Source organism: Ranitomeya variabilis, chromosome 5 (assembly GCF_051348905.1).
Source record: "Ranitomeya variabilis isolate aRanVar5 chromosome 5, aRanVar5.hap1, whole genome shotgun sequence".
Classification (NCBI taxonomy): Eukaryota; Metazoa; Chordata; class Amphibia; order Anura; family Dendrobatidae; genus Ranitomeya; species Ranitomeya variabilis.
The window spans coordinates 125,587,615-125,611,713 of NC_135236.1; the positions used below are offsets into that span (position 1 = coordinate 125,587,615).

General features: G+C 42.8%; 1 protein-coding gene across 5 annotated transcripts in view; it reads right to left on the reverse strand.

Annotated features, from left to right (window-relative positions):
* Positions 1-2,793: 2,793 nt before the first annotated feature.
* PIAS1 (protein inhibitor of activated STAT 1) overlaps positions 2,794-24,099 on the reverse strand; it is a 97,417-nt gene continuing 76,111 nt past the window's right edge. For all 5 annotated transcript variants that reach the window (XM_077263245.1, XM_077263247.1, XM_077263243.1 and 2 more), the window contains 8 exons: positions 22,478-22,583; positions 22,225-22,298; positions 21,666-21,826; positions 14,380-14,510; positions 4,477-4,657; positions 4,224-4,366; positions 3,963-4,000; positions 2,794-3,814 (listed from right to left, as the gene is read on the reverse strand). In XM_077263245.1, the coding sequence (XP_077119360.1) occupies positions 3,527-3,814; positions 3,963-4,000; positions 4,224-4,366; positions 4,477-4,657; positions 14,380-14,510; positions 21,666-21,826; positions 22,225-22,298; positions 22,478-22,583 (1,122 nt within the window). In that variant the 3' untranslated portion in view covers positions 2,794-3,526. The remainder of the gene's footprint in view (positions 3,815-3,962; positions 4,001-4,223; positions 4,367-4,476; positions 4,658-14,379; positions 14,511-21,665; positions 21,827-22,224; positions 22,299-22,477; positions 22,584-24,099) is intronic.

Sequence of the window (24,099 nt, forward strand, 5' to 3'; positions counted from 1 at the left end):
GGAAGTTTTGTAAACCTGAAGCATCGGGTATTTTTAAACATATTTTTGGTCATTTTACGAGCCCTCTTTCATTATGTTTACCCATTAGTTTTAGTTTTTTTTTGTTTTGTTTTTTTACACCTCCATGAAACACCAGCTTGCGTTTTTTTTTTTTTTTTAAATCAAAACCGCTGGTAAGACACCGACACACGGGCATCTTTTTAGTCTTTTCAATGACTTCTATTATATAAGAATTGAACATCCCAGACGACTGTACGTGCTACTTCTTTTAAAGGGAATCTGTCACCTCATTTTTGGACTAAAGCCCCTGATGGCGGTGGCCGCAGCTTAATCTACAGCATTCTGGAATGCTATAGATAAGCCCCCGATGTAACCTGAAAGATGAGAAAAAGAGGTTATATTATACTCACCCAGGGGCGGTCCCGATGCGGTCCGGTCGGCGTTCCGGTCCGGGGCCTCCTATCTTCATACTATGACGTCCTCTTCTTTGCTTCCTGTCACAGCTCCAGCGCAGGCGTACTTTGTCTGCCCTGTTGAGGGCAAAGTACTGCAGTGCCCAGGCCTCTTTGACCTTTCTCAGCGCCTGCAGTACTTTGCTCTCAACAGAGCAGACAAAGTACGCCTGCGCCGAAGCAGAAAGCAAAGAAGAGGACGTCATCGTATGAAGATGGGAGGCGCCGGACCCAGACCACGATGCCCAGCGGACCCGGACCGCCCCTGGGTGAGTATAATCTAACTTGTTTTTCTTATCTTTCAGGTTACATCGGGGGGCTTATCTACAGCATTACAGAATGCTATAGATAAGCCCCTGATGGAGGTGGCCGCAGCTTATAGGCCAAAAATGGGGTGGCAGATTCCCTTTAAAGGCTTAGAGTCTTTGACAAGCCTGAACACATGCACAACAAGTCGTTTTCCGCTTCCAAAATTAATTTGTCACTTAGCCCTTTTTCAAGCATTTTTTGAGCAGAAAAAGATAAAAAAAGAATGCGAACATGACCTTAGCATGATGAAATTCCTCATCTGATAATCAGACACCCCTATATTGCATGGTCAGCCCTGTCCAAATCAGCCAACTTTAACCTTATGTGCACTGAAGCAAAAATATTCTCTATGGAATATGCTTAAAATCGTGACCTCACCAGACATGGGGACTGGAATTGGACCCAATGCTGTCTTCCACCAGGTCTCGCTACTTAAGAGAAAGGTGGGGACAAGACGCTTAATTCTACATGAAGGAAAATGTCATGTAAGTGCAGCTTCCTGGTCTTCTGTTATTTTAGTGTTAGGCAACTCAAGAGAATCCACTAAACGAAAAAAGTGTCACAATTCAGACATGTACAACCATGTATGCCGCAAACCGCCAATAGGCAAGTCTAGAAGTTGTGATGGTTGATCACTGGTTGCCAAAACATATAATCCATCGTCATCCAGTATTCTGGAGTGCTAAAATCCAAGGAGGACATCGATGTTGTTATAACATGTCCCATGGACCGGACAAGTCACAGATGAATTGTCCCTTCTATGCATATGTGAAAAGGTGGGAAAAACACACACAAAAAAAACAGTAACGTGTAAATGGAGAATTTCATCTTCCCATTCACAGACAATATTTGACCAATGCAGGTTTTTAACATGAAAATCGCATGGCAAGTATGAACGCTTTTGCCTAGGATTGTATCCTAGTACTGATGCAAAAAAAGCAACATTTTTTAGGACAGATTACTAATCCAGTAGTAGCTAATCTGCAGACAAAATATGATGGACTGCCTACATTGTTCTACATTGCAGCAGTCATGACTAGTTCTGGTTGCAGCCAATTGTGTTAAAGTAGTAATGAGATCTGTTAATTACATTCATTACACTGGGAAATGTGCATTTATCATTTACTTTAAGGAACCAACTGGCAATATAAACAAAATATATATTTACCAGCAATTAGAGGCAATTGCAGGTTAATACCATTTTAAAAATATGCAGCAGTCTATTTAACAGTGCAGCTGCAGGAAGGAAACAAAGTTATATTCTCCCTGTAGCCACTTGCTTCAATTTACAGGGGCTGTGATCAGTCGGCAATGAGCACTTACTCTCCCTACCCCTTGATTGATTCACAGCCCCAGCTCCAGCGAGCAGCCGCAAGGAGGTTATAACTTGATCTTTCTCTCTGAATATGTATTTAAAAAAGAGAAGAAAAAAAATATTATATCAAATTCCCTTTAAAGGTAGAATGTATTACAGAAGCTCAGGAACCACCCAAATAAATACTTAATGCAAGATCGCTTTCATTATACAGGCCAACTGATGTAGAATGAAAGATCCTCTAATGAACAATGTTACTCAAGGAGCTTGTATAACCTATAGGGGTGTAAATACAAATAGAAAAATACAATTTGTTCAGTTTTGGGAATTTCACAGGTACACACTTTTGCGATAAGATGTCATGATCGGCAAATGCCCAATTCTCTGGGATTACATAGCGTAACTGCAGCCTCCCACCACCACTGTGAAGCTGCTCCTAAGGAGAGGTCCTTCTATTCTTGTAACAAACAGTAGAAATAAGCATTCATAGCTACTCTTGTTAGTCGGCGCCCGTATACATTCCCATTATACAGGTGCAGGCCATTTTTCTTCTCACCTGGATCTCACCTCTTTCCAGCCTTTTGACTTGTAAATACAGAATTGAGGCTTCTGCAATGCTGGACCTGCTGGTAGAGTAATAAAGGAACACTAGTAGTGGGATAAGCAACGTTATCAATGTCTGTGCAACCCTAGCTCTAGGTTACCAATGCCGGCTGCTCAAAGAGAAATAGGCTTTTATTTTTTTTTCCTGTCTCCAAATGGATAGTTTAGAGAAATGTAACTTAGAGCCTTCGAATGTCTCCCAGCGCTGATGGGAACAGAAGGGCTTTGTTTTGCAGTGTTCATTTGGCGGCAAACACCAATAAGATGACTTTCCCCCACTCCAAGGCCTTGCAATACTGCCTAGAAAAAAGGCCAGGTTAGGACTCTCATTTGTACTGCTACAGACTTCAACAAGATCCAATAAATACAAGATACATGTGCAGAAAAGAAACTAAACAAGTGATCACTGCAGCTTTGACTCAGAAATGGAGATTGTACGAGTCGGGTGCTTGCATCAATCATTCTGGAACAGTGACAATCAAACCAATGCTATGTCTGATCTATATGGTTCAGAAATGGCTAATGCTGTGAAGCCAGGTAATACAAGGAGGAACCAACTGTGCTAAAAGGAGGGCTCCAGAATAAGAGTCTGTCTCCTGGATCCAGCTGGAAAACCAAAAACAAAAAGAGCAAGTGCAGGGGTGGAGGTGGGTCCATAACTCTGTTCTGTTAGGGTGAGGGATGAGTAAAGTTTTCGGTTTATATACAAAAGTAAAACTGAAAATATAGTTCTGTTCTCTGTACATGTCCTTTGTGATTTGTTAAACATTTCCTTAAAAAATAAAATAAAGGAATTGGGTGACAAACGAGGGGGTTCAAATCCCACCCGAGTGTGCTTGTCTGTGGATCAGTCCAAGGAGATGACATCTGGGATTATGCCATAGAGAGAAGAGCTGTCTGCTGGTCCTCGGCTTGCTGCATTGTGGTTCTCGCGCAGGCTGTTCGAGGAGACCAAGCTGCTGTTACTGCCACTGTTGCTTCCGTTGGTTGCGGGAAGGGAGGCGCTCGCCCCTGCAGTAAGCTGGTCCAGAAAGATTTGAGAAGTTGTATATGGGAAAAAGCGTGACGAATGGAGCAGGTCTGGTTCTTCAGAGGCAGCAGCTGCTGCGGCAGCCAAAAGGGAGGTGTTGTAATGCTAAAGGAAAAATAGTTGAAAAATTAGGGTGACAAAAAAAAAAAAAAAAAAGTACTACGGGAGAAAATGATGGGAATGGTAACATAAAAGCAGCAACAAAGGAAAGAGGAAAAGGTAGAATTGTTAAAGGAAAAATGTTTACACTCACTTGATTATCTCCAGATAGGAACGGAAAGAAATCCAGTCCTGTGAAGAAAAGAGGTGTTATAATATAGGTCAATAGGGGGAAAAAAAAACAAAACAAAAAAAACACTTTAGTAAACGATTGGCTGCCCAGCACTGGAGATTTCTACACTGGTCAGAAATAATCTGCAGCGTCCACATGAATGAGCATGTAGAACCTGAACCAACTGGTCAAACTGGATCTCCTGTGCAATGACTGGAAGAACAGGGTAAGGATGACTCCTACCTTGCAGGTCATAAGGCATCGGTGTCATATGGAAGGGATGCCGGTAGTCCTGAATGAGGGGGGTATTCATATACGTGGAGTCTACAGCTGGCAGACTGGGTGTTCGAGATATAGGAGACGCTTGGTGAGGCAAACTCATCAAACTAGAGAAAAAGGAATAAGATCCAATAAGACTGAAAACAACATCTGTAGGTACAAAGAGAGCAGATAGCGACCTCATGGGGAAAAGAATGAACTCCTGATATATACTCACCCCTTGTTACTTAATGGTGAAGCAGGAGTAATAGATGGACAGCTCCTTTTAGCGCAAGGTTCCTCCTCTTCCTCATCGGAAGAGCTGTCTATCGTCAGGTCAATAACCTCGACTTTCTTGCTTTTATTGGAAGGCTGACTAGGGGACATCTGGTGATCTACTGTACTGCTGATACACCCGCCTGCAACAGAGAACGCACGGTCATGGATAAAATATGGAGGCAGCAAAAGTAGAGAGCGGACTTGGTTCATCATCTCGAGTTTAGCTTCTTGATTCAAAGTGCCAGTATTTATTAAAGAATCTATACAAAATGTGATTGGTATATAATGTGATTAGATCATCTGAAAGGGACAGCATTTGGCTAATATGCCATCATTCTGATCTGTGCATGTTCCATGCCATTATGGAGAACAAAAAAAATGCACTGCTGGGGCAGCTCCTTGTGCTGCCAGGTGGGCTGGGAATGCTGCTGTTCAGAGAACAATTTGCCGAAATTCATCTGCAGTGCGGCCCTCTACAGCAGTGCTAACCCAACTCCAGTCCTGAGAGCCCCCAACAGATCAGGTTTTCAGAATCTCTGTAGTATTGCACAGGTGTCCGAGACCGTGGCAATTCCTGATGCCTTGATAATTCCATTACTGGTGCAATACTACAGAAATCCTGAAAACGTGATCTGCTGTGGGCCCTGAGGACTGGAGCTTGGGGAACACTGATCTAAAGTAACCTGCATCTTTGACATGGTTTATCACAACTGAAAGAGAGTGGTCTTTTGAATACATGTAATCGGTTAATGGGAACTCAGAAGCAGATACATGCTGCCCAATCCACGGGCAACATCAGGCACTGGCTACATGATCTTAGCCACATGTGTTCGAGTCAAACATTCCAGAGAAACAATACCTTAAAAGCAGCTGGGGACCAAGCCGAAAGCGTGACTAGTCAAAAGGGGCAGTAGCCAGCGTCTTCCCCCTGCTCGCTAGGGAGAGCCCCATTACTTCAGGGGAAACTGGTGGGAGAAGCATTTCAAGCAGGTTTTATCTGAAATTCAGAAGCGGTTCAGAGCCACAACACACCAGGCTGAGATCGCAGTGCCAGTGTCTGCTACACGTTGCCCATGGACTGGGCAGCATGGATCTGCCGTCGGGTTCCCTTCAACCCATTACATGTATTCAAAAGACCACGTGCTTTCATTTGTGTTATACGATGTCAAAATGCAGGTTACCATAGAGGGTCGCACTGCAGAGGAATCTGGTCAAATTGTTTTCCATCTAAGGGTCTCCATGGAACCAGAGAGTTGGGACTGACTTCATTAGGACAATAAAACTTAACTTTTATTAATAAATTAAGTAACCCAAAAATGACATCCAACAAAAGTGCACTCAGGTAACTCAAATCTTGGTATAAACTCAGGAAATGACAAGACTACCAAAACGAAAACCCTAATGCTATGTTCTGACAATGAGCTTTTGGTGCGTTTTTGATGTTAACCATTGCGCCTGTCTGGGATTACTTGGAGACAGACGGATATGTGCAAGACTTCACCTTCAGAAGCTATGTGGTTAGTTCTCCAAGAGGTTTGATAAAACCTCTCTGCCAAGTTCCCCCAAAGTGTATCTTGAAGAATTGATGCTGTTTTGAAGGCAAAAAGTGGTCACACCAAATATTGATTTGATTTAGTTATCTTTTGATTCATTTTGTTAATAAAAAATAGACTATCAACCCTTATTTTTAAACCCCTTAGTGACAGAGCCAATTTGGTACTTAATGACGGGGCCAATTTTTACAATTCTGACCACGGTCACCTTATGAAGTAATAACTCTGGAACGCTTCAACCGATCCAGAGATTGTTTTCTCGTGACATATTGTACTTCATGATAGCAGTAACATTTCTTCAGCACGACTTGCGTTTTTTTTTTTTGTTTTTGTTTTTTTTTTTTTGGGGGGGGGGGGGGGGGGGGGAAGGAATGGAAATTTGGCAAAAATGTTGCTATTTTACAACTTTGAATTTTCATGCCTTTAAATCAGTGAGTTATGTCACACAAAATACCGTATATACTCGTGTATAAGCAAAGTTTTTCAGTACTTTTTTTTGCTGAGAAAGACCCCCCCTCAGCTTATACATGAGTCACAGTCCCACTTGTTCTTCGCTGCAGTGCAACTGTTCCCCGATCTCTCCTAGTCATCTGTGAGTGCTGGCAGCCTCTGAGAGTGTTCAGGTGACGGCTGAGAGCCGACGGCCGGCGTTAGTGCTGGGGTCCTGAGCATGCAGGGACACCGGCAGCATGCTACGGGGCAGGTGCCTGTGCTGCCGCTTGCTCAGGCAACCGGTATTCACGATATTCACCTCGCCCCGCTCCACTGCTGCGATGTCTTACGGGTCCTCTGACTGTGCCGTTCAAGTCAGAGGTCGCGATGATGTGATTAGTGTGCGTCCTCTGCCTGAACAGTCAGTACTGAGAGAGATGGGGATGCTGAGAGGCAGGGGTCAGCGTCGAGAGGCGAGTATTTCATTTTTTTTTTATTTTTTTTTTGCAGCAGAAGCAATATACGGTATATGGGGGATCAGCATGAACTGTTGAGCATTATATAGGGCATCTTATGGGTCCCATCTTGAACTTTATGGAGCATTATATGGGGTGTATTTTGTATGGAGCATCTTATGGGGCCCATCAACTTTGTGGAGCATTTACCAGTAGCTGCTGCATTTCCCACCCTAGGCTTATACTTAAGTCAATAAGTTTTCCCTGTTCTTGTGGTAAAATTAGGTGCCTCGGCTTATACTTGATTATATACGGTAGTCAATAAATAACATTTGTCACATGTCTACTTTACTTAAGTACAATTTTGGAAACAATTTTTTTGTTAGGAAGTTATAAGGATTAAAAATTGACCAGCAATTTTTCGTTTTTCCAGCAAAATTTACAAGACCATTTTTTTTTTCCTTAAAGTGACTACCTCTCATTTGAAGACACTTGGAGGGGTCTACATGGCAGAAAATACCCAAAAGTGACACCATTATAAAAACTGCACCCCTCAAGGTGCTCAAAAGCACATTAAATTAGTTTATTAATCTTTTAGGTGCTTCACAGGAATTTTTTGAAAAAAAAATTAAATAAAATTAACGTTTAACTTTTTTTTTTTCCCCCCCACAAAAAAATTGACTTTAGATCCTTTTTTTTTTTGACAAGGGTAACAGGAAAAAATGTACCCCAAAACGTTTTGTGCTCTTTGTCCTGAGAATGCCGATACTCCATATGAGGGAGAAAACCACTGTTTGGGTGCACAGCAGAGCTCGGAAGGGAAAGCGCTCCATGTGACTTTTTGAATGCAAAATTTGCTGGAACAATTGGCGGATGCCATGTCGTGTTTGGAGAGCCTCTGGATGTGCCTAAACAGGGAAAATACCCCACAAGTGACAACATTTTGGAAACTAGACCCCTCAGGGGACTGATCTAAGGTGTGGGGTGAGCACACTAAACCCACTGGCGCTTCACTGAAGTTTATAACGTTCAGCCATAAAGAAAAAAGCTAACTTTCCCCACAAATATGAAAAAACATAAGGGTAACTGGAGAAATTGCACAACAAATTGTATGGTGCAATTTCTCCTGAGTAAGCCAATAACCCATATGAGGGACAAAACCACTGATTGGGTGCACAGGAGAGTTTGGAAGGGAAAGCGCGCCATTTGACTTTTTGAATGCAAAATTCGTAACAACTTGCGGATGCCATGTCAAATTTGTAGAGCCCCTGATGTGCCTAAACAGTGAAAATACCCCACAAGTGACCCGATCGTGGAAACTAGACCCCTCAAGGAATGTACTTAGATGCGTGGTGAGCACCTTGAACCCCCAAGGTGCTTCACAGAAGTTTATAACATTGAGTCGTGAAAAAAAATATATATATATTTCCCCCCACAAAAATGTTATTCTGGACCCAAATTTTGCATTTAAATGAGGGTAACAGGAGAAATTGCACAACAAACTGTATAGTGCAGTTTCTCCTAGGGAATACTAATTAGGGGAATACTAATGTTGAGGCACAGTGCAAAGCTCAGAAGGAAAGAGGCGCCTTATTGGAGTTCAGATTTTGTTGGAATGGTTTGCGGGTGCCATGTCACATTGGCAGAGCCCCTGAGGTGCCAGAACAACAGAAACCCCCCATATGTAAACTCATTTTACAAACTACACTCCCCAATGAATTCATCTAGGGGTGCAGTGATCACTGACACCACATGTGCCTCACAGAATTGTATACCATTGAGCGGTGAAGAAAGAATAAAATTAATTTTTACCACTAAAATGTTTTAGCCCCAAGTTTTTAATTCTTTTAAGGATTAATAGGATTTTTTTTTTTTTTTTACACAACAAACTGAGGTCCATTTTTTTCCTGACAGCACCAATATCCCACATGTACCGTAATCGGGAAATATTTTTCAGGCACAATGCAAAGCTCAGAAGGCAAGGAGCGCCAGATTTAACGGTTATGGTTTGCAGGTGTCATGACCCACAGGGAGAGCCCATGAGGTGCCAGAACAGCAGAACCCCCCATAAGTGACCCCGTTTTACAAACTACATCTCTCAATGAATTAATCTAGGGGTGCAGTGATCATATTGACACCACGGGTGTGTCAACAGAATTTTATACCATTGGGCAGTGAAGACCAAATAACTACATTTTTACCAGCAAAATTTAGTTTTAGCCCCAGATTTTACATTTTCACACAAGGAGTGGGTAAAAATGGCACCAAAGTTTGTCCCACAATTTCTGCTGAATGTGGCAATACCCCATATGCGGCTGTACAGTACTACTTAGCCATACGGAGAGACTTGGGAGGAACGGAGCGCTATTTGCTCCTGGAGAGCAGATTTTCATATAACAGTTTGCAGACTCCACATACAGAGTGCCCCCAATTGCTAGAAGAGCAGAATCCCCCCCATTTTGGAAACAATACCCCTTGGGGAATTTATCTACAGGTGTAGTGACAATTTTGACTAGCGCTTTTCCAGAAACAAGCAGCAATGAACGCTGCCGAGTGAAAATTGCAAACTGCTGTTTGTAGTGACCAGTACGCTGTAAGTGGCCAGAACATTAGTTATGCCCAGCTCATGCTTCTGGAGACATGCACCCATAAGTTAGGCGTGCTCTCATCACTACAGAAATGCCAAAAGTGGACGCAATATGTGGTTTAGACACACTGTGGGGCTCACAAGGGAAGGGGGCATTTGGGTTTGAGAGTTGAGAATTTGCTGAATTTCTTTTGGCGGGTGAGGAGCCTTTTTGCTTTTCCAGAGCCTTTGTGCTACCAGTAACATGGAAGCCCCCTATATTTCTGTTAGCAGATGACAGACCTGAGTGGGGACTTGCTTTTTTTGTGTGGATTGAGTTGAAGCTTCTCGAACATTTTACATAACATTTTGAATCACAGTTATCCGGCGCTCTACGCTGAGCACTTACTTTGGAATTTCCCCCAAGGGATCCATTCACTGAGGCAGCAGAGTTACTCTAGACTCCGCCCGGCCTCTGTTCTGTAGTGTTTATTTTCAGAAGAAGTGCACAAAACTGGCCGACGGCACTTTTATGCAATCCTAAAAAGACGGGACACCGCTGGATCACAGGTCAGACCGCATCCACAGTGCCTCCATCTGCCTCATTATAGAGAATCTTCTACCGGGGTTCTGTCTGATTCACATATTTCAGAGATTTACACGGAAACCCCGATGCAGGTGCTCAGCGCAGGATAAATGTGCGCTGGGCATCACTTCGATCTTTGGGAGGCAGAATGAAAAAAAAAAAACAGCAGGTGAAGAATTGGTTTTATTTATTTTTTTACGCCATTCCTGGTGCAGTAATGTGATTAGGCGACTTTATTCTTTGGGTCGGTGCGATTACAGTGATACCAGATTTATATGGGCTTTTATGCTTCGCTGCCGTCACATCCCCCCATGCTGTATAAACTATCAGCGCTGCACTGATAAGGAAACTTGCTGATCATGCACTGAGCATGATCAGCAAGTTTCCTAGCTCTGGTGACCCAGACGTCATGATGACATCAGGTCACCATAGCAACGATCAGGATCCTGCGTCATGCCGGGGGGGGATCTCATTTGATTGCAGCATTTCGGGGGTTAAAGTGCCAGGAGCGGTGCGTGACCGTTACTGGCACTTCGTGCTGGGTGTCAGCTGTTAGAATCAGCAAACACCCAGCGACGATCGCCCACACGCAACCCGTGTGCGCGAGCGATCGTGTGGACACAATGATTCGTCCATGGTCACAGACGGATTATTACACCCAAAGTTAGAAAGGGGTTTAAAAAAACCATTATTGCTATACTTGGGTGCGGATTACATGCGTTTTTGATGCGTTTCCGCAACGGAAATGCATTTGCATTGTTTTGTGTGTGAATTTACCGCCTTTAAAATTACTCTATGGGGAAAGTCATGACAGAAAATTCAACGTACTTGCAAGAGAAATAGACATGCTGCGGACCTGAAAAACACACCACGGGTCACTTTGTGCAGAATTAAGAAAGAGTGACACAGTGGGCATAACATTTAGAAATCCCATCCACTTTGCTAGAACTGTAAGATGTTGCATTTTTGCACCAAAAACAAGCATCAACAACAGATTAGCTCATTGTGGGAACGTAGCCTTATTGTCCAAGTATCAACACGTTTCGTCATTCTTAGTATAACAGGTCAGGAGGCACTACAAAATATTGCCAAGAGATCATATAGTGGATCCCAATACCCTTGTTGGGGGTGTCCCAAAATCACAACACAGGACATCCACTGTATAATTGAGTAAATGCACTGTGCACTAAAATGACAAAAGATACAGTATATCACAAAAGTGGGTACACCCCTCATATTTGTAAATACATAAATATATGTTTCCATGGGTCAAAACTGAAGATCGGACGTGGTATAAAGTAGTCAGTGTATTTGGAGTGCCTTCTGAGTAACAGCCATGAATGTCTAAACCGCTGATAAGATTGAAAAGATAAATAAAATATTTACAAAAATGTGAGGTGTGTACTCACTTTTGTGATATACTGTATATGGTAGGTGTTATGCTATTACTGAACTCAAAGGTCTTAACACTTAGGGTTCATACATGAAAAACAGGATCAATGCAATATTTGTTATTTATAGATTTAATTTAATAAGTTTTACTATCCCCTTCAGTGAGTCCTATAGGTTTAGGAATTTTCAAATATATCAGTGATACCCTGATATTTTTCGTTACACGGATCCCACAGCTTATAGGGATGCGTTTCCCCATCATCCCAGTGAGGATCCATACACTTTGCAGTAATACCACGCTAAGTGTCAATATGAGAATCTTCCATACCAACGAGTGATCTTTATGTTTATATAATTGGAAAAAAAAAAATTAGGGAGACAATTAAAAAGGTATTGTTGAGCGAGCTCGGATACAGCGTTATTAGAGCATGGTCGGGTGTTATCCAAGTATCGCGGAGTCCCCGTGGCTGCATGATTCGCAGCTATTAGGCAGTCCCCGCATGTGTTGAGGTAGTCTAAGGATACTGGGATAAAACCTAAAGTGTTCTATATTTGCATACAAGAAGCAGAATAAAATGATACACTGATATCTGTGATCTGATGTCTTATTCCAAAGAAATCCAGGATTTTCTAATATGTAAATGAGCTGTTAAAATCTATGGGTCGGACACTGATCTGCATGAGAATCGGCCTCTAGATATTATTTACAATAAAAAGGGATCATTACCAGTGTGAGACAAGTTACTAACACAGAACAGGAGAACTGAATTTTGTCTCCTTACAAACTCATTTGCTGCAGCTCTCACAGCTCTGCTGTATTACAGCACTGTCTGCCTGCAAGCTGGAAGCAGAGAGGAACCTGCAGATGTGTCAGGTATAATCACACACAGCTCTGCAGTGAGATCAGGAGAGGAGAGCGGCCATTACACATCACACTGGTAACCCTCCCTTTCATTTGTAATAATCTCTGTAGGCAGATTCTCATGTAGATCAGTGTCCGGCACAAAGATCTTAAAGGGAACCTTTCACCCCCCTCAGGCGTTTGTAACTAAAAGCTACTTTGTGCAGCACAAATGCTGCATTCTGACAAGGTGGCTCTTTTAGTTATGCTCCCTGCACACACTGAAATAAACGTTTAGAAAATGTGCCCCCTCAAACCGTCCCGGAGGCGGGACTTTCCTTCCTAATCAGACGCAGCACAGCAGTCACTCCGGGCGCCACCTCCTCTTGCTGCATTATCGTCCCCAGCGCCTGCGCTGTAAGTACTAAGGGCAGCGCAACTGCGCATGCCCGAAAAAAAAAAAAAAAACTTAATGCGCAGGCGCCGGGGACGATAACGCTGCAAGAGGTGGCGTCGCCCGGCGCGCACAGGCCCGGAGTGACGGCTGTGCTGCGGCTGATTAGGAAGGAAAGTCCCGCCTCCGGGACGGTTTCACGGTATGAGGGGGCACATTTTATAAGCGTTTATTTCAGCGTGTGCAGGGAGCATAACTAAAAGCCACCTTGTCAGAATGCAGCATTAGTGCTGCACAAGGTGGCTCTTTTAGTTACAAACGCCTGAGGGGGGTGACAGGTTCCCTTTAATATATTTCCAAGAAATCACTGTTTGTTTTTTTTATAAGATATCAGATTGAAGATATCAAGGTATCATTTTACTTAGTTACCTATGGCCTACCTACATGACCATACACATGGATTAAAAGGGTTGATCCTACTGACAGATTTCCTTTAAGCTTTTTATGTACACTGTGTTCCAAATTATGCAAATAATATTTCCTCATATTTTCTCTAAATTACCTATTTGAATTGCAGCCATTGTTATTTTCCTCTTTTATGCCCATAGCAGCCAGAGATGCAGATGTGTTTTTTGCAGCATGATACGGTGCATTATCATGCATAAAAATGATCTTGCTGCGGAAAGCACGGTTCTTCCTCTTGAACCATAGCAGGAAGTGTTTTTAGAAACTCCACATAGATTATGGAGTTCATCTTTACCCCTTCAGGGATCATAAAGGGGCCGACAATCTCTCTCCCCATGATTCCAGCTCAAAACATTACTCCACCTCCTCCTTGTTGGCGCCTTAGCCGTGTTTTCATGGGGTGTCCATCAACCAGCCATCCTCCACTCCATCCATCTGGACCATCAAGCGTTGCACGGCACTCCTCTTGGAACAAAACAGTTTGGAAGTCAGTCTTCATGTATCGTTTGGCCCACTGGAGCTGTTTCTGCTTGTGTGCAGTGGATAGAGGTGGTCGACAGGATGGCTTACGCACCTCTGAAGGACCCTGCATCTTGTTGTTCTGGGGACGTTGGAGGCACCAGCAGCTTCAAAAACTTGTCTGCTGCTATGACAAGGCATTTTTGCAGCTGCTCTTTCAACCTTATGCAATTGCCTGTTGGAAAGAGTCCTCAATTTTTCCTTAGCACGCACACGTGTGTGCTGGGAATCAGCTACATACTTCTTGATTGTGCGATGATCACGATGAAGTGTCTTGGCAATGTTGATTGTAGCCATGCCTTGACCTAAATACTCCACAATTTGTTGCTTCTCAGCAGCCGACACATCCTTTTTCTTTCCCATTTTGGCAAAAAATGTTGGCTGCTTAATAATGTGGAACAGCCTTCTTAAGTAGTCTTGCCTTTATTTGGACACACCTGCCAAACTAATTTGCACAGGTATCTGCAATTGCTTTCAGTGATATAAAGAGCCCTGACACACATCACCATCAATGAGTTTAAATGACAAACAAAAAAATTCTAACCTTATCACTCAAACTCTTTGTGCATAATAATTTGGAACACAGTGTATTTATGTTTGTTCAGAAAAAATTTTGTAAATGATGAATGATCGTAGAAGGAAAATCTTCAAGTACTCACTGTCTACTCCATTTAGGGACGTTGTGACTTCCTGCACGTCTTTCTTTGCCCGCATAGGGGACCAAGAACCATCTTCTTTGAACTGGATTTCATCACAGTCTGTGCAACACTTTAGGATCTCCATGAAAAGACTAGAAATATACATATATATAAAAAAAATAAATAAATAATAATCTTTAAATATTAAACACTATTTTAGCATCAGGCTTCATAGTGCCAGAACCCGTATGGAAACAAATTTACATCACAAACGTCATTAATATATGGCTTCAAATTAACCAGCTTCAGGAGCCCTAGTGTAAAGAGATGAGAGGTAGGGAAATTACAGTAGATTGCGAGCCCCCTGGGTACAGGCTCATTTACGTTCCAATAACTTCACACATTTTCTAAGCCATTTTTCTGTTCAAAAAAAAAAATATGCACCTCGAGCCTCATTAGAAAGCTATATGCACTACTGTCAGATTTCAGAAATCTCGTGCGCACTCTTTTTTGTCATCAGTATTTTCTGCTTTGCATGGTTTTTTGCACAATGGAGCAAGTCACTTTCAGCATTTTTCACCCTTTGAAAAAATTAATGGATGGTGAAAAACAATGAAAAAAACGGGTGTACAAAGTGTGTTGGTATACTTCTTGATGGTCATCTCCCCTGTTTCTAGTGCTGCTCCAGTACATTTTACGGTCACTTGTTATTCTGACTCACTGGGATGTGTGTAAGCCAGAAGTCTCTTTTACAATGTAAAGCTATGAGGCCTCATTCTGACAGTCCATAAACTTAGGCCATGTTCACACCTTGCATTTTTTCAGCTTTTTTTGTTCTAATTTTCAGCTGCGTTTCACAGTACCAGCAAAGTCTATGAGATTTCAGAAATCTCTTGCACACAGCTTGTTTGGTTTTTTTCCCTGACTGTTCCGGACAAAGCTGCAATTATTGCAAAATGCAGCATGTCACTTTCAGTGTTTTTTCACTCACTGAAAGTAATGGGTAGTGCAAAAACTCAGGTATCAGATTTTGCCGCGTTTTTGGTGCCAACACCTGAGGAAGATGAATCAGATTTATATTTTTTATGCACTACACTATCAGGCACAAGAGACAAATGTACCCCCTGACAAAAACAGCAAACACAAAATGCACCAAAACCACAACATGTGAACATAGCCTACATTGTAAAAGTGACTTCTGAGTCACACACACACCATTGATCCTCGGAATGACATTCACATAACCCAATAGAGGATAGGAGTGCCGGGAGGATGGCGTTCAGTGATAACACAATTACACAGATTTAAGCAAAAAAAAAAAAAGTTATTAATATATATATATATATATATATATATATATATATATATTTTAATTTATTTATTTCTATTGGATAACTTCTGTAACCCCTTCACCCTCCAAGGTGGTTTGTAAGTTAATAACAGCGCCAATATTTTTTCAATTCTGACCAGTCACTTTATGAGATTATAACTCTGGAATGCTTCAACGGATCCCGCCGATTTGGAGATAGTTTCTTGTGACATATTGTACTTTATGTTCGTGGTAAAAAAATAAGTTTGAAAATTGCTAAATTTTCACAATCACAAGTCATATCAAATAAATGTTTATGTCCTTAAATCAGAGAGATATATCACACAAAATATATCACATTTCCCACATGTCTACTTTACATCAACACAATTTTTTGAAAAAATAAATAAATCTTTGTTAGGAAGTTATAAGGGTTAAAAGTTAACCAGCGATTTCTCATTTTTCCAACAATTTACAAACCCATTTTTAGGGAACACTTCACATTTGAAGTGACTGAAGCACCAATATGAAAGAAAACACACAATAGTGACACCATTCCAAAAACTGCACCCCTCATTAAGTTTATTAACCCTTCAGGTGCTTCACAGTAATTTTTGTTATGTGGAAAGAAAAAATGTAACATTTAACTTTGCCAGAAAATGGTTTACTTTAGACCCACTTTGTTTTCCTCAAGGGTAACAGGAAAAAATGGACCCCAATATTTGTTGCACAATTTCTCCCGAGCATGAAAATACCCCGTTAGTGGGGAGAAGTTCACTGTTGGGGCGCATGGCAGGGCTTGGAAGGAAAGGAGCGCTATTTGACTTTTTGAATGCAAAATTTGCCAGTATAATTAGCGGACGCCATGTGGAGAGCCCCTGATGTGCCTAAACAGTGGAAACCCCCAAGTGACATTTTGGAATTCAGACCCCTTAGGGAACTTCTCTAGATGTGTATTGAGCACCTTGAACCCTCAGGTGCTTCATATAAGTTTATAATGTTAACCCATAAGAAAAAAAAAAATCCCCACAAAAATGTTTTTCCCCAAAATATTACATTTTTATAACGGTAACAGGAAATATCGCACCATACAATTTGTAGTGGAATTTCTCCTGAGAATGCCAATACCTCATATGTGGGTAGAAAGGACTGTTTGGGTGCACAGCAGGGCTCAAAAAAGCAGGAATGATGTTTTGGAATGCAGACTTTGATGGAATGGTCTGCCAGGGTCATGTCTCATTTGGAGAGCCCCTGATGTGACTAAACAGTTTAAAATAAAATAAAAAATTAAAAAAAAAAATAAAACACACAAATGAGACATTTTGGAAGCTAGACCCCTCAAGGAATGTATCTAGATGAGTGGTGAGCACCTTGAAACCCCAGCTGCTTCACAGAAGTTTATAGCAAAGCCAAAAAGGAGAGAAAAAAAAAAAAAAAAAATCACATTTCCCCCCACAAAATTATTATTTTAGCCCCAAGGAATATTTAAAAAAAAAAAAAAAAAAAAACAAAAAAAAAAAAAACACCACACAACAAAACAACCGTATTATACTCTAGTATAAGCCGACGCAACCAATTTTGCCACGGAAAACTGGGTAAGCTAACTGACTCAAGTATAAGCTGGGTATGCATTGTCCCCCTCATCCCTGTCCTGCTATGCATGGCTCCCCCAGTCCCGCCGTCGTACGCATGGCTCCCCCCCAGTCCCAGTATGCATGCTTCCTATTACAAAAAAAAAAAACCAAAAAAACACATCACACTCACCCTCCTCCTCCGCATCTCATTCCGGCTTCCAGCAGCTCTTCCTGTGCTGAGCGATAACTAGGCCCCGCTCATTAAAGTAATGAATATGCGCTCCACGCCTCCATTACCTTAATGAGCGGTGCCACGTGATCACTAAGCACAGGAACAGCTGCTGGCGCCAGGACCAACGAGATGCTGCGACAGCACGGAGGAGGATGAGTATGATGTCTTCTGGAAGCCGGCGGCTGCAGCTGTAGCCATCACTGTGCGCTATAAGAGAAATTAAATATTTATTTCTCTATAGCAGCAGCACAGTTACAGCCACAGCTGCCGGCTCCTGCCGCTGCTCCCCCTCCCCCACCGGCTTTCTGGACTATGACTCGTGAATAAGGTGAGCGGGGCATTTTCAGCACACAAAAAATGTGCTGGAAAAACTCGGTTTATACATGAGTATATACGGTAATTTTTCAGAGTCATGTCATGTGAGGGCTTATTTATTGTGGGATAAGTTCACATTTTTATTGGTTCCATTAGGCTCATGATATTTTTTTCTATCACTTTCTAATCCGATTTTTAGGAGGCAGAAATAACAAAAACCCACAATTCAGGAATTGTTTTAGGAGGTTTTCTTTTTAGGCTGTTCCGCGTATGGTAAAATTAATAAGGCGGCTTTATTCTTTGGGTCAGTACAATGACAGTGATACACCATTTACGTGGGGTTTTTTTATGTTTTGGCTCTTTTACACAAAAACCTTTATAGAAAAAATATTTTTGCATTGCTGTACTTGAGAGCTATAACTTATTTTTTCGGCTGATGGAGCTGTATGGCGGCTTGTTTTTTGCAGGACAAGATGACGTCTTCTGCAATAACATCTTGTTGATAGAGTTTCGTTCTACTTTTTGTTCAGCGGTATGATAAAGGATAGTGTTTTTTTACAGTGTTCACTAAAGGGGTCAGCTACTGGGTCAGTTTTATAGGTCGGGTCATTCCAGACCGTCAATACCAAGCGTGTACCATTATTGTTTTTTCTCCCCATCATATTTATGGGTACAATAAAAATTTTTTATTACATTGTGATTTTAAACAATATATTTTTACACGTTTGTACTTTTTTTTTTTTTTTTTTAACTACTTCGTCCCACCATGGGACTTTCACTTTCTGCAGTCTGATCGCAGTCGTAAGGTATAGCAATGCAGAAGCATTGTTATACCTATGATGTATCAGTGCTGCAGACCCAAGTTAGTTAGATCATGTGCAGTGACTGATCTAACTACCGTATATACTCTAGTATAAGCCGAGATTTTCAGCCCACTTTTTTGGGCTGAAAGTCCCCCTCTCGGCTTATACTCGAGTCATATCCAGGGGTTGGCAGGGGAGGGGGAGCGGAGATGTGTGATAATACTCACCTGCTCCTGGCGCGGTCCCTGCACATCTGTTCCCTGGCGCCAGCAGCTTCTTCCTGTAGTGAGCGGTCACATGGTACCACTCATTACAATAATGAATATGGAACCGACTCCACTCCCATAGGGGTGGAGCCGCATATTCATTACTGTAATGAGCGGTACCATGTGACCGCTCACTACAGGAAGAAGCTGCTGCCGCCGGGGAACAGACATGCAGGGACCGTGCCAGGAACAGGTGAGTATAAGGCAGTGCGCGATATTCACCTGCTCCCCATTCCACCGTCAGCGCCGCTGCGTCTTCTGCGTCCTCTGCAGTGACGCTCAGGTCAGAGGGCGCGATGACGCGATTAGTGTGTGCCGCCCTCACCCTGAACGTCAGTGCAGAGGACGGGGAAGACAGCGGCTGTCGGCGGTGGAACGGGAAAGGTGAGTATAGCAAGTGCCGGGGACCTGAGAGGCGAGTATGTAATTTTTTTTTTTTTTTTTTTAATCGCAGAAACAGCATATGGGGCAAATGTCTGTATGGGGCATCTTATGGGGCCATGTGCAGCTTTATATGGGGCAAATATCTGTATGGGGCCATATGCAGCATTATATGGGGCACATATCTGTATGGAGCATCTTATGGGGCTATGTGCAGCATTATATGGGACAAATGTCTGTATGAGGCATCTTATGGGGCCATGTGCAGCATGATATGGGGGCAAATATCTGTATGGGGCCATGTGCAGCATTATATGGGGCAAATATCGGTATGGGGCCATATGCAGCATTATATGGGGCAAATATCTGTATGGAGCATCTTATGGGGCCATAATCCACATTTGTGGAGCATTAAACGGGGCAAATGTGTCTATGGAGCATCTTATGGGGTCATAATCAACATTTGTGCAGCATTATATGTGGCATATGTTTATATGGAGCCCATCATAAGCTGTATGGAGCATTATATGGGGCTCCTGATTCAATATGGATAATCAAAAACACGTGACCTACTGATGTATCAATTAATTTTACTTTTATTGGTATCTATTTTAAATTTTGAAATTTACCAGTAGATGCAGAATTTCCCACCCTAGGCTTATACTCGAGTCATTAAGTTTTCCCGTTTTTTGTGTGGCAAAATTGGGGGGGAGGGGGGGTGGGGGTGTAGGCTTATACTCGGTTCGGCTTATACTCTAGTATATACATTAACTTCCTAGTGCCTGGTGACCCGGATGTCATCATGACAACATCAAGTCCCCGAGATATCACGGGGTCCCCAATCCAAAGGCAGAGGGGCTCTCTTCCCTTTGCCTGCTCACTAAATGCTGCGATTGCAGCATTTAGGTGGTTAAAGTGATATGAGTAGTGTGGACAGCTCATGCCATGGAGTGCTGGGTGTTCACGGTCAGAATCCCCTGACAATGGGGTGATCGCGCGCACTGCCTCGGTGAGTGCAAAAAATCATCTACATGTATCCATACGTCTAAAGTCAGTAAGAACCAGGCAACCTGGATGTATCGATACGTCCAAGGTCATAAAGGGGTTGTCTGGTCCGAATCAATAAGTCTGTAGGCACTGTGCGACTACAGACTTAGGAATCCCCCCCAGTGCACACATTCACCGGTTTCTGAGCCGGGAGCGGAGGGTATGTACGAGCTATGCATACTCCCAGCCAGGGTCAGCCCACAGGGTGTGGTCTTGCTCCATACACTTATATGGTGCAAGGCCACGTCACTAGTTTGGACACGGCCTCGCTCAGTACAAGTGTATAGTGCGAGGCCGCATACACTGGACAGGCTCTGGCATAAGTGTAACTCCTACAACCCTCCAGTCCCAACTCAGAAACCAGAAAAACTCTTGCACCCCACAGTGCGTGTGCTGGGGGATTCAGAAGTCTGCAGCACACAGAGCGCCTGCAGACTTATCAGTTTGGACCAGACAACCACTAATATGTTAGCCGTCTGCCATAACTTTGTTGGATGGGAAAACACCTTTAATATTCAGAATTGCTATATGTAACAGAAGATCTCCTGTGTGTGAACAACCTTCTACTCACCAGGGTAAATAACTTATGAAAAATTTTAAAAAAAATTGTTCAGAAATATGAGAATCTTTTGTTAAAGACCAAACACCGAGATGGTGCCAAAAGACATTATGACAAATAGCCCCCCTCTAATGGCAATGCTTTGTAACATAACACACCTAAATATCTGCAAGTGTGTACCTGGTTGTGGAGGATGGGTGCCGCAACCCTACATGCGGAGTGTCAGGTTACCTAGCAGACTGCCAGTTATACAAGATGTGGAGTAGGGTTACACCAAGGCCCCTGTGAAAAGTTGCAGGGAGTACAATTACATCTGGCATCTTTCAGGCACTATAAGATGTCAGATGTGAGGTGTCAGATGACATCCACTGCAGGTTGTCAGTGATTCAGACTTGGGGAGCGTACAATAAAAGAAACAAGACAACTTTCAGAGGGGATAGGATTTAGAAAAAGCAGAAGTACCGTGGCTGAGCCATCAGTGGACACCGACCCTAAATAGGAGGGGATGGCATCCATGTTTCATGGTCTGACCATGGACCAGCTATGGGTTCCCTCACCCAAATTCGACAACCTGATATATGCCTATGAGGCTGGTGGAGGAGTTTGGGGCAGGAGAAGTGGCCAATCCATGCACCAAGGTCCATAGACAGTGAAACATGGATGTGTAGAAATTGGCCTTAAGTACCATAATCATGTTTCGGAAGGTAGTGACTTCTGGCTACTTTGATGGTCACACGTTCACCTTCTGTAATGGCTCACTAGCCAAGGCACGTCTCTGCCTCATCCCAAGAATCAGATTTTGAGGTATGTAGCACACTCACCCATCAATGATTAGATGCTCATATGGAGCCTTCTTGTCACACACCGGACACACCCAAGTGGGCTTCTTCTCATTCATCTGTATATACAATGTGGCATCAAAACATTGCAGGTGGGAGCAGGTGAGCGATCGGCAGGGGATGGTCAGACGCATCTTTCCCAGCTGGAATGCAAACCAACAACATGCTTTACTAGTGTTCTTCCCAGGTGTCAGTCCCCACACCGGTATGGCCGTGCCAGGATGCATGCAGGGGACCCATCTACTTTTGAGCTCAGACCCCGAGCTATGGACATATGTTATTTCTCAACATGGACTAAAAAGAAAGTCTGTACTGTTATTTATAGCTAGACAAGACAGGAGGTAATAGCAGTGTGGGTACAGTAGGCGCACATATTCCGTGCAAAAAACAGATCTGGCACCGATAGAGGGTGGCAGGCTGGGGAGTTGTGTGTGAACACTTCAGACTTATAACCCTAATCCCAGACCTCCCTTGTGTAACTGTTCTAATAAAGAGGCTATCAAAGCAGCCAAAGCACTGAGCCCACGGCCCACGTTCTTACCGGACACAGAAGAGAAACCCGTAAACTTGTGGTTGCGATTTCACTGTCTGGATCAGCTGTGAGTTTCTCTTTAACTAGAAAGAACGTTACAAACACAAGATATAACTATAGGGACAAACCGCATTCTGTTTTGCTAATACATCTGGTCTAGACAACTTTTATCCTAAAAGGTATAATATCTAGTCTGTCCTGTCACCTTAGGCAGTAAGGGGCAATACGCTTTGCAGTCGCTAGGACGCTATGCACAACTTACTGAGTGCTCTGGAATGGTCTGGATTGCGGATTCCTTTCGCTCGCAGTCGTTGTAATAAGATGGCTGAAGACAACTGCTTCACCAGGTATACAGCCAGGGAAAAATTCTGCAAGAAGACCAGAGTTCAGTGAAGCCATCCTCGCAACATTTACTGAACCTAGGTGTCTATTACACTAGGTAAGGCTCTGCGCAGACTATGGCACTACATTGGGGTCTACTGTCACAGAAGTCCAATGAGGTGACCCATCACAATGGGAGCTAAATAGATTCATTTATAAATCATCTTAAACGGAAACTAGTGGTAACTTGGACAAGTTATGGTAATTTCAACATACTGGTTGGTAAATGGCCAGTTACTGATAATGGCACAAAGGCAAATGGGTTCTATTAGGCTGACATGGGGTAGATGGGTACATCCAAAAGTAGCATGTAGACCGAGGTTCCTAGCTCCTAATGTCTACAGCCTAAACCCTACCCTTGGACGTCCCCTTATAGATGCTCCTCTAAGGCATGTCAGCCTAATAAAAGCGGACGTTTCACAAACTTTAGTGAGCTTATCAACAAGGTCACATTTTTAAAGCCCTGTATCGTGTAATGATGAGGACTATTTGGGTCTATTTTTTCCCTTTTTGTTTCTATGCATTTCAAGACGCAGCTCACATCGAAGGGTCAAAAAGGGACGTCATTAAGCATCTCTGCTGACTGACAAATCACAGAGAGGAGAGCCGCACTGCTGTGTGAAAATCTCTGACCTGAAGCAGGTAGTGTAGGATTTATCACCAGATTCCCAGCAAAACTTGCTGTGCACTCACAGGCGCTGCGGATTCTGGACGCTTCCCGATATAAGGGGTATATAGCATATCCTGAGCCGGATGGGCTCATTGGCATTGCGGTATCCTGTCCAGATTTAAGAGGTGTTCACGCATAATCCCACAGACAATCATGTCGCCCCAATGGCTCTTCAGCCAAACACAATAAATGTCAGAACCGGCAAGTCCTCTCATACGGAGCAGGATTACCATCACTACACCAGCTCATCAGTAGGCCAAAACTAACCTGTCTCATGACAATCTATACATTTCAGCAGCCACAGAAAGTTTGTCTTATGCTAAAGAAATTGTAATTTTCTGGTGCCAGTTGGACGGTACATATCAAATTACCATTTAAAAATTTATGTAACTTTTGCAGTAGTGACGCAGGAAAAAATATGGCATTTTGATTTGTTTTAAAAAGATTTTCCAGGACAGTCATTTTATTTATTTATTTTTTTTACTATTGGCCTAAAAAATCTGGCGCGGGCTCCGAGTGGTCCCCAACCGCTCCTGCTGGCCAGTCAGCTGCTCTACGACAGGGCTGCTCTGTTGACAGGGCATGACTGCTTACCTCATACTGATTAAACAGCTGGCTCCCCGCAGTTAGGCAGTGGGGAGTCGGCTGTCAATCAGCATGATGTTGGCCTGTTCTTAGATCCATAGTAAAAAAAAAAAAAAAAAAGTCTGGATAAACCTTTTTAGCAATGTATGGCTTCCAATAATTTTTTTTGCATTTTTCTATTACATTTTTTAATCCCATGAGAACATTCTCTTACATCCATCTCAAACCTACAATGTATTAACATCCTT